The 16,745-nt window shown below is 45.1% G+C and overlaps 1 protein-coding gene across 1 annotated transcript in view; it reads left to right on the forward strand.

The window, feature by feature from the left end:
- Positions 1 to 214: 214 nt before the first annotated feature.
- CFAP97D2 (CFAP97 domain containing 2) overlaps positions 215 to 16,745 on the forward strand; it is a 57,948-nt gene continuing 41,417 nt past the window's right edge. The window contains exons 1-2 of the mRNA XM_073617933.1: positions 215 to 433; positions 13,986 to 14,066. Of these exons, the coding sequence (XP_073474034.1) occupies positions 230 to 433; positions 13,986 to 14,066 (285 nt within the window). The 5' untranslated portion in view covers positions 215 to 229. The remainder of the gene's footprint in view (positions 434 to 13,985; positions 14,067 to 16,745) is intronic.

Raw genomic sequence — 16,745 nt, forward strand, 5'->3', positions numbered from 1 at the left:
TAGCTGTCATTAGAAGCTGCCTGTTGCTCTTTTCAGATTGCAGTTCCTTTACCTTTGGCATTCTGAGTATGGGATTAATCTTGTTGCAGTGTGTTATTATATAGTCACTCAGCGGATTAGCAGGTTTACTTTATGATTGTTTGTTTGCTGATCTACCTCCACGGTGTTTAAAAGGTTAGCCGCAGCTATTCTCTTTTCTGCTTAACACCAATGCCATGGCAACTACCACATGACTGGCCTCAAACACACTACGGTCTCCACGGCTTCTCTCCCAAGGCTCACATCCACTCTGCCTCATTTATTACAAGGCTCTCAGGCTGTTAGGACAGTCACTCTGAAGATGCACAGAGCATATCAACCAATACTACCATGTGGTAACAAATATCTGCAGCAGAAATGGGACAAAACCTACTATGATGAGCATAAGAGAAAGGTACGGCATTGATAAAAAAAAACAAAAAAACAATGGTATTGTAGTTAGTTATGATAAAGGTTCAAACTTTGGGGTTGATTTACTAAAAATGAAAAGTTTAAAATTTGGTGCAGCTGTGCATGGTAGCCAATCAGCTTCTTACTTCAGGCTGGTCAATTAAGTTTTGACAAAAAAAAGGATGCTGATTGGTTTCTATGCAGAGCTGCACCAGAATTTGCACTCTCCAGTTTTAGTAAATCAACCACAATGTCTCAACTTTGTCTCAACTAGAGCGCAGCAATCAGCTTTTACATTTTTATTTTCCAAGCTGTGCAGAAAAAATTAAAGATCAGAACTGATTGGCTTGGAGCAGTTCATTATTTAAAGTTGAACTATACTTACCTGCTCCACCACATTTCTGGCCTCATATAGACATTACTTGTGTTGCCCTAATTTCCTTTTTCACCCTTCAAGCTGGCCATGGATAAAATCGATTTTGGTGGTTTTTACAGTCCTGCTTCACCCTTGTTACCTTTAAGACCTGAAATCCTGGTGTAGGAGGTTCCAGTCTGCTCCATCTGCCATTGCTACCACTTTGTCCAACAGTCTTCTGGGTTCCACATTGCCCATCTCTGTCCATTTTTACATTTTGGAAAAGGGAATGTTTTAATATCCTGTAAATGTTTATTTAAAAAAAAATGATGGATGAACAGATGTTTACTGACAACTATCTGACCAAGGAAGGAAAAAATGGACTTCCCTGGCTGTCCTTGACCTTGAGATTACATTGAGATACAGACCTGCAACAAGATGCAGATCAGAAGCGTTAGAGTGAAGTCAGACACTGACCTAGAAATTAATGAAGACATTTTATTAGCTGACAGCCAGGGAACTAGAGTTTTTAAAGGGATAGCCCATCAATGACAACTTTAATTTAGCAGATTCCTTTAAATTCCTAAGGACATCTTGTCTATTATCTGACTTACAATACCTTAATATCACCATTACTAATACAGTGATACAACAAACTTTTTATAGGCCTACAGTTTGCATTTCATAAAATTTAATTGATGACCTTGATTTAATGTTCCCAATATTTATTATTATTCACAAGGGACTCAGAGCACTTTATCTGCTGCTTGGACATATGTTGAGGTAGCCATTTTGCGCACGCTCAGTAAAATATCAAAATAGGGGCAATTTATTAAGCAGCATATCTTTGGAGTTTGGGAGGAAACTGGAATACCCAGGGGAAACTCATACAAGCATGGGGAGAACATGCAAACTTAAAGCGGAGTTCCAGCCAAAAGTGAATCCTCTGCTTATTTGCTCCCTCCCCCCATACGGTGCCACATTTGGCACCTTTCAGGGGGGAGGAGGGAATTGGGACCTGTTTTTGACAGGTCCCCGTCCCCACTTCCAGGAGCTGGCACCGCGGCGCAATCCCTCGGAAGTTCGGCCCCCCTCCTCCTTCCTCTGCTTCCACTGCACTTTGCTCATGCGCAGTAGGGAATTCACGGCTGGTTTTCCTTAGTAAAGATGAGGGCGGCAGCACCCGACAGCCGATCCGAAAATCAGTTGGGGTGCCGACATCGCGGGCTCCCTGGACAGGTAAGTGTCCATATATTAAAAGTCAGCAGCTGTAGTATTTATAGCTGCTGACCTTTAATTTTTTTTCCCCAGGCAGAACTTCTCTTTAATGCAGATAGTGACATGACTGGAACTCAAACTGAGGAGGTCCCTAGAGTAAAGTAGAAATCTAGAAACATAGAAAAGTGAGGGCAGAAAAAAGAGTGAATGGTCCATCGAGTCTGCCCTTTTTCATTATACATGTTTTGTATTTTTTTTTTCGTTAACCTATTTGTCTAAGCATTGATCTATGTTTTTTCCAAAGCATGTGTGAAACCACTTACTGTTGACTGTCTCACTTCCTCTGCTGGAAGTTTATTACAGGCATCAACTACCCTTTCAGTAAAGTAATACTTTCTAGGCCGGCCATAGATGAAGCAAATTTTAATTCGTGCAACCATGGGTTGCAGGAAAGAAATTTGCTTGATTCCCACATCAACACAGTGTTGACAGGGGAATCTCTCCTGCAGAACCATTGTGTTCTCCCGGCGGGGGGGGGGCAGGGGAAGCCATCCCCACCGGGAGAACACAGTGATTATTGCTAGCGGCTATAACAGGCGCTAGCAATAATCGCATGTAAAAGTAAAATCCGCCAGGCTAGTTGTACCCAAGTTGATCAACTTGGGTACCTTCAGCCTGCCCATACAAGGTTCTAATGTCAGCCGGTTCCTGCTGAACCAGCAGAGATTCGAATCGTCTATGGGCGGCTTAAGATTAGTTTTGAACTTTCTTGCCTGTTAACCATTTACTTCACTGTACTAAAGCATGGTGTGAGAGAAAGCGTCACTTGGTTGTAGTGACAGTTCTCAGTGCTATTCATACAAAAATTTACAGTATGAGTGAAATTTCTTCCTATCATCAGTGGGAAGAGAATGTTCTTTGAAAACAGAACTTTACAGATACTCCTCGTTTAACGACTTACCTGTTTAACGACTGCTCGGACTTATGACCAGCTCGCCCCACCCGAACAACGCGCTATACATCATTGTATTGTTCAGTACAGAATTTTCGTTTGTGTTCTGTACTAATGCAAATTAGCAACTTTATTGAGCTGGAGTCTTGTGTTTAGACCCTTTTTTTACAATACAGTACAGTACAGTAGTTCAGAATGCTTCAAATATTGATTACTTGTGGCTCCTTGTTTAACGACCAATATGTTTAACGACCTGGTCGTGAGGAGAGCCTGTACATTGGAACCCCAGATTACGAGCATAATCCGTTCTAGGAGTATGCTCGTAATTCAATGTACTCACATATCAAAGCGAGTTTTCCCTTTGAAGTCAATGGAAACGAAAATAATTTGTTCCGCATTGACTTCAATGGGATGCAATACCACATGCGGCCAGAAGCAGGGAGCGCCGGAGACGGCCGAAAAGGCCGAGGGACACTTCGACGGACCTCGGCAAACCTCGGAAAGACTCCGTTCACGAGCCTTTCTGAGGTTTGCCGAGGTCAGCCGAACTGTCCTCGGGCCTTTCCATGCATTTCCGAATGGCGCTGATCGGCGACTTTCAGTTCTGCTCGGCTCCGGCGCCCCCCACCTCAGGCCAAAAGCGGTACTGCACACCGCTTTTGGCCTGAATCGGGCTCGGTTTGGGAGACAACACTCCCAAACCGAGTTAGGAATTTTAGAAATACAGTGCTCCGTTTGCGAAACGCTCGTTAATCGCGTTACTCGCAAACCGAGGTTCCACTGTATTTGATTATTTCCTGTGACAGCCTCTTTCTTGGACAAAGACTACTGAAATGGCTATGGAATCTTGTAGAGTCAGTTTTTCTCAACCTTTTTTCAGTCAAGGCACCCTTTTAAAATTATGGACAGTCTCGAGGGAACCCCATTCTAAAATGTAAAAAACTATTCTAATAGCTTTATGCAATGCAGCAACATGCACACATAGGACACCCATTGTTAGAGGTGATTTATTCTTCCAAAGCAAATACGCTTTTGCACACTGGTACTGACTAGTAAGGATGAGCTTCGGCGTGTTCGCATGCTGTACGTGCAGAGCCCGCTAGGAAGTCAGCACGGCACAGCGCTAATCACAAGCAGTGAGACATTTCCCGATATCTGCAGCCGCACATCAGGAAATGTCTCACTGCTTGTGATTAGCGCTGCGCCGAGCCCACTTCCTGGCGGGCTCGGCACGTGCAGCATGCAAACGTGCCGGAGCTCATCCTTACTGACTAGTATTCCAATGTTTCTCTTCTCCCTCAAATTTCTCTCCATTAGTCAGCTAATGTCACCCCAGTGCTAAGGGAGAGGGACACAGAAGGATCAAACAAGGATGCTGTGGAGACCTTCTTATTAACTGATGATGTCATTGGTTGTTAGGATGCCAGTGTCTAGAAAGTCGTAATGGTGCATAACGAAAACCTGTGGCTTTGTGTAACTAAATGGCAGGTTTGATCCACCTGCTGGCTTGTATACAATGATTTTGATAATTTTTTTGGGCATTTTGCCAAGGCACCCCTGAAGAAACCTCAAGGCATCCTGGTCGAAAAAAAGGCTATTGTAGTGGCTTATGGGCTTAACCGCTTGCCGACCGGCTCACGCCGATATACGTTAGCAGAAGGGCACATACAGGCATTTTAATATACCTGTACATTGCCGTTTAAGAAGCAGCTTGTGGGCGCACGCGCGCCCGCCGCGAGCTCCGTGGTTGTGATCGTGGGTCCAGCGGAGAGGAAGAACGGGGAAATGCTGATGTAAACAAGCATTTCCCTGTTCTGCCTAGTGACACTGACACTGATCACCGTTCCCTGTAATCGGGAGCGGTAATCAGTGTCATGTCACACACAGCCCCTCCCCCCCACAGTTAGAATCACTCCCTAGGACACACTTAACCCCTACAGCACTCCCTACTGGTTAACCCCTTCACTGCCAGTCACATTTACACAGTAATCAATGCATTTTTAATCGCACTGATCGCTGTATAAATGTGAATGGTCCCAAAATAGCGCCAAAAGTGTCCGTTCTGTCCACCATAATGTCACAGTCACGATTAAAACCGCTGATCGCCGCCATTACTAGTAAAAAATAAAAATTTATAAAAATGCCATAAAACTATCCCCTATTTTGTAGACGCTATAGCTTTTGCGCAAACCAATCAATAAACGCTTATTGTGTTTTTTTTACCAAAAATATGTAGAAGAATACGTATCAACCTAAACTGAGGAAAAAAATTTTTTTTATATATTTTTTTGGGGATATTTATTATAGCAAAAAGATTTAAAAAAAAAGCGTTTTTTTCAAAATTGTCGCTATTTTTTTGTTTATAGCGCAAAAAATAAAAACCGCAGAGGTGATCAAATACCACCAAAAGAAAGCTCTATTTGTGGGGAAAAAAGGACGTCAATTTTGTTTGGGAGCCACGTCGCACGACCGCGCAATTGTTAGTTAAAGCGACGCAGTGCCGAATCGCAAAAAGTGCTCTGGTTTTTTGCTAGCCAAATGGTCCGGGGCTGAAGTGGTTAAAGGGACATCGTTTGTTAAGTTGAATGGCCAGTCCACTGACTACTACTACTACTACTACATCTACCATAATTTCTATCCCACTAATAAGGACTTATTACTGTTAATAATAATACTAATAGCATACATTCCAATTTTCTGAGATGGCATAGAGGGAAACCTTTAGCACAAAGTATGAAGACAACGGACAAACCCCCTGTCACACCTCCAGAGACACACAGCATGAAGAATGAATGTACAAAAATAACTGGTTGAAGCCACACATACCGTTAATTATTCATAATAACAATATTAATTAATTTCGAGATTTAGGTTAGTAAATGTTGTCGGAAATTCCAAACATCAAGAACGCGGTGACGTACGACGAGCCAAGATAATTGAAGTTCAATAGCCAGTGCGGCTCTTCTGTTTGATTCAGTTTTGTTGTCGGAAAATTTGGGAACCTGCTCTCGAGCATTTATTGGCGGAAATTCCGACAACAAATGTTCTATGGAGCATACACACGGTCGGACATTCCAACAACAAGCTCACATCCAACATTTGTTGTCGGAAAATCCTATCGTGTGTATGGGGCATAACACTTTTGGTAGTTACATGGGAGTGTATTTATAAAATCTTTGCAAAGCTATTCGTCTGGTGAATTATGTGTGAGTGAAAGCTAAGTCAAATGTTATTAAGCTATTTTCCAGGTCAGACATTATTAATTCATTCATCCAGATTAGAATGAATTAGGAAAAAAAACACATTATAGTCATTAGTTGGAACTGATGATCATAGTAAATAAATACTTATTTACTATGATCATCAGTGTCATCTAGGGGCAATAATGCGGTATTTTCCTGATTCACTCTATTCTTTGTGAATGAATAATATTCAGCTTGGAGAGAAAAGAGCTTAGTAACATTTGATTTTGTCCCCGTTTGCTCAGAAGAAATGTGCATACAGTTTCACAGGATAAATAGGCCTGGAATTATTTTTTATAAATACACCCCTGTAGTATATTTATTTTTTTGTAGAGGGCTATACCTCAGACCAGGAAAAGGGACATTTTAGAAGTAATGAGATTATAGAGGGATTTGGTTCCAATATAGGAGCAGTCCCTCCAAAGCAAAGACAATTGGGAGGTATACTAGTAGTAGCTATGGTGTACTAATAGAGTTACTAATAGAGTTGAGAATCTTTACACAATAAATTAAACTAATGAAACCAAAAACAGCCAGGCAACCAGCATTTTTTATAAGGAGAAGGCAACTTCAGTGCTATTAGTACAGGTATCTCTAAGCTGCCGTTCACACTAGTGTTAAGTGTCGTGCATCTGCCTTCGCATTGCATTGCTTGAAATTTCCTTATTCTCTATGGTGCCCATTCACATTAATGCAACATGGTGCTGTGCAATTTTTGAAAAGGTGTGTGTGCTTCATTTGGTACTACATAGTGTGTTTTTTTGACCCCATAGACATCAATGTGAGCATAACAAAATATATGTACATGAGTTTTTGGTGTGTCTTTGGTGTGGATTTGTGCTTAACATCCAGTGTTTTCCTCCAGCAGATATTGCTATTTGTTGACCAAAACAGAAATGCATGAAGACGCATGAAAAACACATCAAAAGTGCGCTACAAAAACACGCTGAAAGACGCATGATTATGCAGCAGTACTAATGTGAACCTAGCATTTTGATTCCAGCAGTGCAATTAATAGCATTTTGAAGACTTTGAAACTATGTAGAGACTTTTTTTTTTGGATGTTGCAGCTGGAAAATCAGTAGCATTCACTCACACACATTGATTTACTAAAGGAGTAGCGACTGTTCACTTAGCAAAGAAATCCTTTATATGCCCCTTGTTACTTTGTTGCTTAGTAGCCCAGCAGCTATAAACATATTTACAAGTCGGTGTACATGTAAGCAAGTTTCCAGTTGAGTTGCACTAAATAACATACAATTATAGTCAAACAAAAGAGTAGTCAGGGTATCACTCTGTTATGCTACACAAAGCATACAATTACCATTTCTTTTTTCCTTTTGTAAAAGTACCAATGCAGATATTGCCAAGACATTATGAGCTGGGGTTAGTGAACTGTGAAGTGAGGTGAGGTGCACAGCAAAGTGATCGGACGCTTGATTACTTTAAAGTAGAAGGCAAGTCAAAACCTAGCTAAGCTTAAATCTACTCATACCCCCATTCTAAGCCTATTCTATCCACCCTGTAAATTAGGGGTGTCCAACCTGTAGTCCTTCCTGGGCCACATTGGAAGAAGAGGAATTGTCTTGGGCCACACATAAAATACACTAACAAGAAGGATAGCTGATGAGTAGAAAATGTCCGGCAAATCAGAAGTTAATGATGACTGATAGGGATGAGCCGAACACCCCCCGGTTCGGTTCGCACCAGAACCTGCGAACGGACCGAAAATTTGCACAAACGTTAGAACCCCATTGACGTCTATGGGACTCGAACGTTCGAAATCAAAAGTGCTCATTTTAAAGGCTAATTTGCATTGTATTGTCCTAAAAAGGGTTTGGGGACCCGGGTCCTACCCCAGGGGACATGTATCAATGCAAAAAAAACTTTTAAAAACGGACGTTTTTTCGGGAGCAGTGATTTTAATGATGCTTAAAGTAAAAAAAAAAAAAGTGAAATATTCCTTTAAATATCGTACCTGGGGTGTGTCTATAGTATGCCTGTAAAGTGGCGCGTGTTTCCCGTGTTTAGAACAGTCCCTGCACAAAATGTCATTTTTAAAGGAAAAAATCGAATTTAAAACTGCTTGCGGGTTTAATGTAATGTCGGGTCCTGCCAATATGGATGAAAATCAGTGAGACAAACAGCATGGGTACCCCCCAGTCCATTACCAGGTCCCTTGGGTCTTGTATGGATATTAAGGGGAACCCCGCACCCAAATTAAAATAAGGAAAGGTGTGGGGCCACTAGGCCCTATATACTCTGAACAGCAGTATACAGGCGGTGCAAGCAAGACAGGGACTGTAGGTTTGTTGTTAAGTAGAATCTGTTTGTAATTTTTAACGGGTACATTTTTAACGTGTTTAGCTCCAGCCAAAAAATCTTTTTTAAGCTTTTTGGAAAACATAGGGAAGGGTTATCACCCCTGTGACATTTGTTTTGCTGTCTTTCCTCCTCTTCAGAAGATTTCACCTCACTTTTTGTCCCAATGACAAATGTTTTTTGAAAATTTGGGGTTTTTTGTGGAACAAGGATTGGAAAGCATCAGTGGAAAGGAGAAATTTTTTCCCATATTAACTCTTACAGGAGAGAATTTCCCTTCCTAGGGGTAGATTTCATCTCACTTCCTGTTGTCTCCTTCCGTTTGCAAGTAGGAGTCGTTTGTAAGTTAGATGTTTGAAAGTAGGGGCCTGCCCTATATACTCAGCAGAAATTTGGGCCTTAGCTGTTGTTGTGGCCACAACACTGTAAGCCCTCACAGGGCCCTGCTGTGAAATATTAGATCAAGAATTGTAATTACATGCCCCTGTTGAACAAGGGCAGAAAAATTGGGCCTTTGGTGGTGGTGGTGCTGGTGCCACAACACTGTAAGTCCTCACTCGCTCTTGGTGGGTGCAGAAATGGGCTCTGCTGTGAAATATTAGATCAAGAATTGTAATTACATGCCCCTGTTGAACAAGGACAGAAAAATTGGGCCTTTGGTGGTGGTGGTGCTGGCACCACAACACTGTAAGTCCTCACTCACTCTTGGTGGGTGCAGAAATGGGCCCTGCTGTGAAATATTAGATCAAGAATTGTAATTACATGCCCCTGTTGAACAGGGGCTGAAAAATTAGGCCTTAGGCACTGGGGCTGGTGCCACAACACTGCAACCCCTCACAGATACTCTAGTTGGAACGCAGAAATGAGTCCTGCTGCAAAGTATTGCATCAAAAATTGTAATAGCACGCCCCTGTTAAACAGGGGCTTAAAAATTGGGCCTTAGGCACTGGTGCTGGTGCCACAACACTGCAACCTCTCACAGATACTCTAGTTGGAACGCAGAAATGAGCCCTGCTGCAAAGTATTGTATCAAAAATTGTAATTACACGCCCCTGTTAAACAGGGGCTGAAAAATTGGGCCTTAGGCACTGGTGGTGGCGCCCAGAACCAAAAATGTTCTTACAAGCTATCAGCGTGATGATTGAGGAGGAAGAGGATAATTACTCAGGGATAGTCACTCAGCATCAGCATAGGCAGTCTTTGAAGGGATCTGAGATTTCAAAAAAAATTATTCGGTTACATCAGCATCAGGTGCTTGGTAGCTGGTGGTGATCCAAGACTGATTCATTTTTATGAAGGTCAGTCGATCGACCGAGTCGGTGGACAGACGCACCCTGTGATCGGTTACAAAGCCTCCAGCAGCACTGAATGTGCGTTCCGAAAGAACGCTGGATGCAGGATAGGCCAGTAGCTCAATTGCATACTGTGCAAGCTCTGGCCAGTGATCCATCCTCAAGACCCAGTAACCCAGAGGATTTTTGGTGGGAAAGGTGTCCAAGTCAGATCTTGCCCCTAGGTATTCCTGCACCATGTAAAACAGACGCTGGCGATGGTTGCTGGAACCGATCATACCTTGGGGCTGCGGATAAAAAAATTGTCTGAAAGCATCGGTCAGACGGCCACCTTCTCCACCGCTCCTTCTTTGACTGACCGAAGCCTCAGCAGCACGTTGTCCAGAAACAGGAGTTTGTAACCTCCCAGTCTCTGGGAACGCGTTGCACAGACCTTTCTGCAAGGCCTCCCGAAGATGTTTCATCCTCTGCTCCCTCGGCGATGGCAAGATAAGGTCCGCAACTTTACCCTTGTAACGTGGATCAAGGAGGGTTGGCAGCCAGTATTGGTCCTTCTCCTTGATACCATGAATACGAGGATCCTTACGCAGGCTTTGCAGGATCAGGGAGGCCATGCAGCGTAGGTTTGCTGAGGCATTCGGTCCGGAGTCCTCTGGGTCACTAAGGACGACATGGTCTGCAGCCACCTCCTCCCAGCCACGTACAAGTCCATGTGTTTCTTGGGACTGATTCCTTAAAGACTGCTGCTGATGCTGAGTGCCAGGCTCCACCTCCATACTGACACAATCTTCCTCCTCCTCTTCCTCGTCCTTCTCCTCCTCTTCCTGTGTGATCGGCGGGCACGCAGGAACACTGTCTGGATAAAGGGGGCCTTGAGAGCTAAGGAAGTCCTCCTCTTCCTGCCTCTGTTCTGCCTCAAGTGCCTTGTCCATTATTCCACGTAGCGTGTGCTCCAACAGGTGGACAAGGGGGACAGTGTCACTGATGCATGCACTGTCACTGCTCACCATCCTCGTGGCCTCCTCAAATGGTAACAGGACAGTGCATGCATCCCTGATCATGGCCCACTGGCGTGGGGAAAAAAAACCAAGCTCCCCTGACCCTGTCCTGGTGCCATAGTCGCACAGGTACTCATTGATTGCCCTCTGCTGCGTGTGCAGCCGCTGCAGCATGGCCAACGTTGAGTTCCACCTGGTGGGCATGTCACAGATTAGGCGGTTCTTGGGCAGGTTAAACTCCTTTTGGAGGGCCATCAGCCGAGCACTGGCATTATATGACCGGCGGAAATGCACACAGACTTTCCTGGCCTGCCTCAGGACATCCTGTAAGCCCGGGTACCTGCCCAAGAACCGCTGAACCACCAAGTTAAGGACGTGAGCCAAACAGGGCACATGGGTCATTTGTCCCTGTCGGAGGGCAGAGAGGAGGTTGGTGCCATTGTCGCAAACCACCATTCCTGCCTTAAGTTGGCGTGGCATCAACCACCTCTGAATCTGCCCCTGCAGAGCTGACAGAACCTCTGCCCCAGTGTGGCTCCTGTCCCCCAAGCACACCAGCTCAAGCACCGCATGGCATCTTTTGGCCTGCGTACTTGCATAGCCCCTTGAACAGCTACGGAGCACCGCTGGTTCCGAGGACAAAGCACAGGAAGAGGCCATGGAGGAAGAAGAAGAGGAGGGGGTGGAGGAGAGAAGTGTGTCACAATCATTAGCATTTTGGAGGCGTGGTGGCGGAACAACCTCCAACACTACTGCATCTTGTCCTGCATCCTTCCCAGCTGCCAGCAGAGTCACCCAATGCGCCGTGAAACTTAGGTAATGTCCCTGTTCATGCCTGCTGGACCATGAGTCAGCGGTAATATGCACCTTACCGCTGACCGCCCTGTCCAGCGAGGCATGGACATTGCCTTCCACATGCCGGTAGAGAGCCAGAATCGCCTTCCGTGAGAAAAAGTGGCGTTTGGGTACCTGCCACTGAGGAACCGCACATTCCACAAACTCACGGAAGGGGGCAGAGTCTACCAACTGAAAAGGCAGCAGTTGAAGTGCTAGCAATTTTGCCAATCTAGCATTCAACCGCTGGGCATGTGGATGGCTGGGAGCAAACTTCTTTCGGCGGTGCAGCAGCTGGGGCAGGGAAATTTGCCTGGTACAATCTGACGTCGGTGTACCAAAAGCAGATTGCCCACAAGTACTTGGCTGTGACACACCTAATTCTACACCTTCATTCCTCTCAGTGCAGGTCTCAGAGAGGACTGAAGGTATAGTGGGGTTGGAGATCTCAGCTGATGAGGAGCAAGGAGAGGTCCTCTTTGTTCTTTGGTGTGGGTCTTTTAGATACGCTTGCCAACGAACTGCATGGCAGGTCAACATATGTCTGGTCAAGCATGTGGTACCCAAGCGGGAGATGTTTTGGCCACGCGAGATACGCTTGAGACATATGTTGCAAATAGCAGCGGTGCGATCTGATGCACTCGTCTCAAAAAAGGCCCACACCAAAGAACTTTTTGAATAACGCGCAGAGACTGCAGCGCCCTGCACATGTGGAGCTTTGGGGTGTGATGCAGTCAAGGTGCTGCCCTTAGGCTGGCCCCTGGAGGGCATCCTGCCTCGTTGGTGATGTGCCGCCTCCTCCTCCTCCTCTCTCCTATCAGGCACCCACATTGAGTCAGTGACCTCATCATCCCCTCCCTCCTCATCACTGGAGCAAACCTGGCAGTATGCTGCAGCAGGGGGAGCATGACTGCCAGATTGCTGTCCTTCTTGGGCACCCCCTCTGTCCATGCTCACGTTACTGCCTTCATCGAGCTCAGTATCATCATCAGAGCCTTCCAAACGCTGGGCATCCTCCTGGAGCATGTACCCAACACTGTGGTCAAACAGTTCGAGGGACTCCTCAGGAGGACATGGTGGGGCTAGGGAAGGAGTCACTGATGACATTGAGCCAAGGGAAGAGGCTGCTGCTTTGCCAGACAAAGTACCCTGGGCATGGGTGAGAGAGGATGAGGAGGATGAGGACGGCTTGGTCATCAACTCGACCAAGTCTTCCGCATGTTGCGGCTCAACACGGCCAGCTGCCGAAAAAAAGGCCAAGCGTGTCCCACGGCCACGTGCTGATGAGGATGCACCGTCTCCACGACCAGCACTAGACACAGAGCCTGCTTGCCCTCTCTTATTGGCTTGTGACTGTCTGCCTCTCCTTCTTGGCCTTCCAGACATACTAATGGCCTGTAGCTGCACTAAGCTGGGATATATATATATATATATATATATATATATATATATATATATATATATATATATATATATATATGTACTGATACTGCAGCTAGCAAAATCAACTGCCTGCCTGTAGTATGAGAACACCACCAACCTTCTACAGGTAGCTTTAGCTGAACACTGCGCAGAGCTCGCAAAAAAATAACTTGTAGCTTTTTTAGCTGCCTGCGGTAGTGATAGGATCAGGAAAACACCACCAACCTTCTACAGGTAGCTTTAGCTGAACACTGTGCAGAGCTCGCAAAAAAATAACTTGTAGGTTTAGCTGGACACTGTGAGGAGGACGCACCACACTAACTTGTAGTTTTAGCTGAACACTGTGAGCAGGACGCACCGCACTAACTTGTAGGTTTAGCTGAACACTGTGAGGTGGACGCACCGCACTAACTTGTAGTTTTAGCTGAACAGTTTGCTGTAACTACTTATAAAGTGTTAGCTGAAGTTTGGCTTCAATTTGTATAGTCTATTTAAATCTGCTAGTCCATCAAACATTACCCTTCCTCCAGACTGACAATGCTGTTGTCCAAAGGTGCATCTAAGGAGTGGTAAACTGCAATATATTACATTTGTGGGTTTCAGTTTAATATTGCTTGAACTTCACCATTCGCATCAATGGCCTCAATCAGGCCCTCTCATCAGGAGACACTTTTTAATCTGAATGCTTCTTTTTAGTAAATACAAAATAACACCTAATTGTGCCCTCACTTTTTTTTTATAAGCCCTGCAAAGGTGACAGGAATCTGCCACTTCCAGGAGTAATAAATCCTAGTATCTGCAGTTGCCAGGTCAGCATTTTAATGCTGCAAAGGAAAATAAGTGAAGCATAGAAATAAAACTGACTGCAACAATGCAATAAACAGCATACTCATTATTAATAAAAATCATGTCCTGTTTTAGGTGCAGTCTGCCAAGCCGATGGTGGATACTAACAGCCCTCACACATATGTTCATCTTAATCTCAAACTGAAGAAGCTAAAGGTAATTCTGACTGGATGTTAATTTTCCTCCTTGAGCTGGTATTACTATACGTGTATATTTCAACCATCCTATAATAGGCATAGAAATCTCCTTTTTTCTTTTTTCTTTAAGTAGACCCAATGGTAAAACCTTTTTTTTTCATTTTACATAGAGTAAGTAAGGCTGGGTTCACATATGCTGCAGCTCACAGCACGGGGTCCGGTGCGTCCCTGTTCACTGATTCAGTTGCAAATCAGGTCCGAATTTTTGCCTGAATTCAGTACCAAAGACGCACAGGATCCTTTTTAACCGCTTGCCGGCGGCAGAATGGCTCCCCTGTGCGAGTTTAAGGAGTATGGAGGGGCGCGCGCGCCCTCCGCATTACTGAGGAGCCGATGTGCGTGCCCCGGTGGCCGCGATGTCCGCCGGGCACATGCGATTGCTCCTGACAGAGACAGAAGGAGGATCTGTGTGTGTAAACACACAAATCTACATTCTGACAGGGGAGAGGAGACAGATTGTGTGTTCTTAGTATACAGGAACACGACCAGTCTCCTCCCCTAGGCAGTAAGGCTGCGCTCTGAGTCCACCTCTTTTGAAGCCTATTAGAGCCTATGGCTCTAATCAGGTGCTTCAAAAAACATCCCCGCCGCTGTAATACAAGTGCCCGGGGTCCGAAAAGTGGCTGGACGGCTGAATAGGGGGTGGCAGCAGTGGCCAGGGATAGATTCATGTTATGCACGGCCGCGGAAAGCCTTTACATATCCCACCTTCCTTTGGACAGGTGCAACGGGGATAGGTGTGGTAGAAGTAGAAATGAAAGTGATGTCCGCTGATGAAGCGGTGATAGTGACATCTCCCTCGGTGTTAGGCGAGACCACGGTCTGTTGTTCTCCAACAGCAATGGTAGCAGCTTCCACTGTGGCAATACCTGTAGCCCAGTCCACCCGATAAGCACAGGGTGACATTGTAGGTTGCTCCACTGTGAACAAATATTCTCCGCACTGGCAGGTAGTACCCAGAGGCCTGTCTGGGGTCTGCTATCGTTGGGATGGTCCTGTGCTGTCTGTCCTGTGGGAAGAAGCCGGACAATCGGGAAGATCCAGGGGAGGACCCATCTTGGAAGGGACTATGCAAGGCTGGTCTTAAGAAGGGCCTGGTGACTCGATTGGAGGACGTATCCTAAACTACCCTACCGCACAAGTACTGCTGTGTCGGCTTAAATGTTCTGGTACTGTGTTTGCTGTTCATCAAAACTAATACATCCTGTGGCAGAGGATCGTACGGTTTTATTTCACTCAAGTCTGTGGCAGAGACTGTTTATCCGTGCTGCGTACCGGCTGCTAGGTTGGTGAGAGAGACCTATCCGGACGGGCAAAGATTTACTCAGGAAAAGAAAGTATATTCATACTTAAGATTCCAATTACTCAGTGCTATACCAAGAAAAGGTATTTGAACTTCCCTGCAACTCTTCTTCTACCTCTTTCCTGCTACTTCTTTCAGTTATATCCTATTAAAGCATTGGAAAAGTACTCAAGTGACTGGTGCCTACATTGTTTGATAGTAAACTCAACGGCAACCATAGACCTGGAATTGGTGAAATTACAGGTAACAAGGTGACGGTAACAGCCCGCTAAAAATCAGCAGCTCCACCGTGAGTTAGTGCTACACATACAAACAGAAACTCTTAAGGTTTGAGCTCATATTATATGGTTTTGGTAAATCTGAAGGAAAAAATATACAGAAAATTGGATAGTGTTTTCAGCTTTAGTCTCTCCATTGGAAGATGTCCCCTCTATTCCTGTTCTGGTGACAACCCAAACTTTGGATTCCTTTCACTCTCACATTTGGTGATAATGGTAAACAGGACCAAGAGAGACTGTGAATCTCCCTAAAGGGGGCACAGACAGCAATAAAAACTTGACAGATGTTCTAATCCTGCTCCACTCTTTTCAAAAAAGTAAAAAAGTTTTGCCTTTAGTTATACTTTGAAGTAGAGATGAACTGAGATGATTTACCATGTTATAAGGAATATTCAGAAATGTTAACTGTGCCTAAACAGTACCCTAAGGGTCCTTTCACGCGTGACGGATCTGAGATGATCCACCCCGTGAACATCCGCTTGCTCAGCGGGGATCGCTCCGTGGATCCCCGCTGAGCAGGCAGATGACAGGTCCGTCGCTGCACACTGTGCAGCGACGGACCTATCAGAGTGCCGCTCTCCCCTATGGGGGATCGGATGAAGACGGACCATAGAGTCCGTCGTCACCTGATCCGATCCGAAAACGGATGGAAAAGTAGGTTTTTCCTCCGTTACACTTTTTCGGATCGGAGCGGGTCAGATGTCAGCAGACATGTCACCGCTGACATCCGACGCTCCATAGAGGTCTATGGAGGGTCCGTTCAGGTCCGCCTAAGAAACTGACAGGCGGACCTGAACGGATCGTTCATGTGAAAGAGGCCTAAGGCTTCATGTACACAGGACTTTGAAAACCTCTTCTGAATGCTGGAACTTGACAGCTAGTAACCGACAGTTAAAAATGTCAGTTTTGGCACTTTTACATGCCGCACTTAGCGGCGTTTTTCATAGATAACCTCAGTAGACCCTCCCAAATGGCCACAATACAGGAAAATCAATCTCTCTCTCAAAATTTTTCCACATTGAAAACGCAGCTAAACCAAAACGCTTATAAACGCGAG

This window comes from Aquarana catesbeiana, linkage group LG02 (genome assembly GCF_042186555.1).
Source record: "Aquarana catesbeiana isolate 2022-GZ linkage group LG02, ASM4218655v1, whole genome shotgun sequence".
In the NCBI taxonomy this organism is placed as follows: domain Eukaryota; kingdom Metazoa; phylum Chordata; class Amphibia; order Anura; family Ranidae; genus Aquarana; species Aquarana catesbeiana.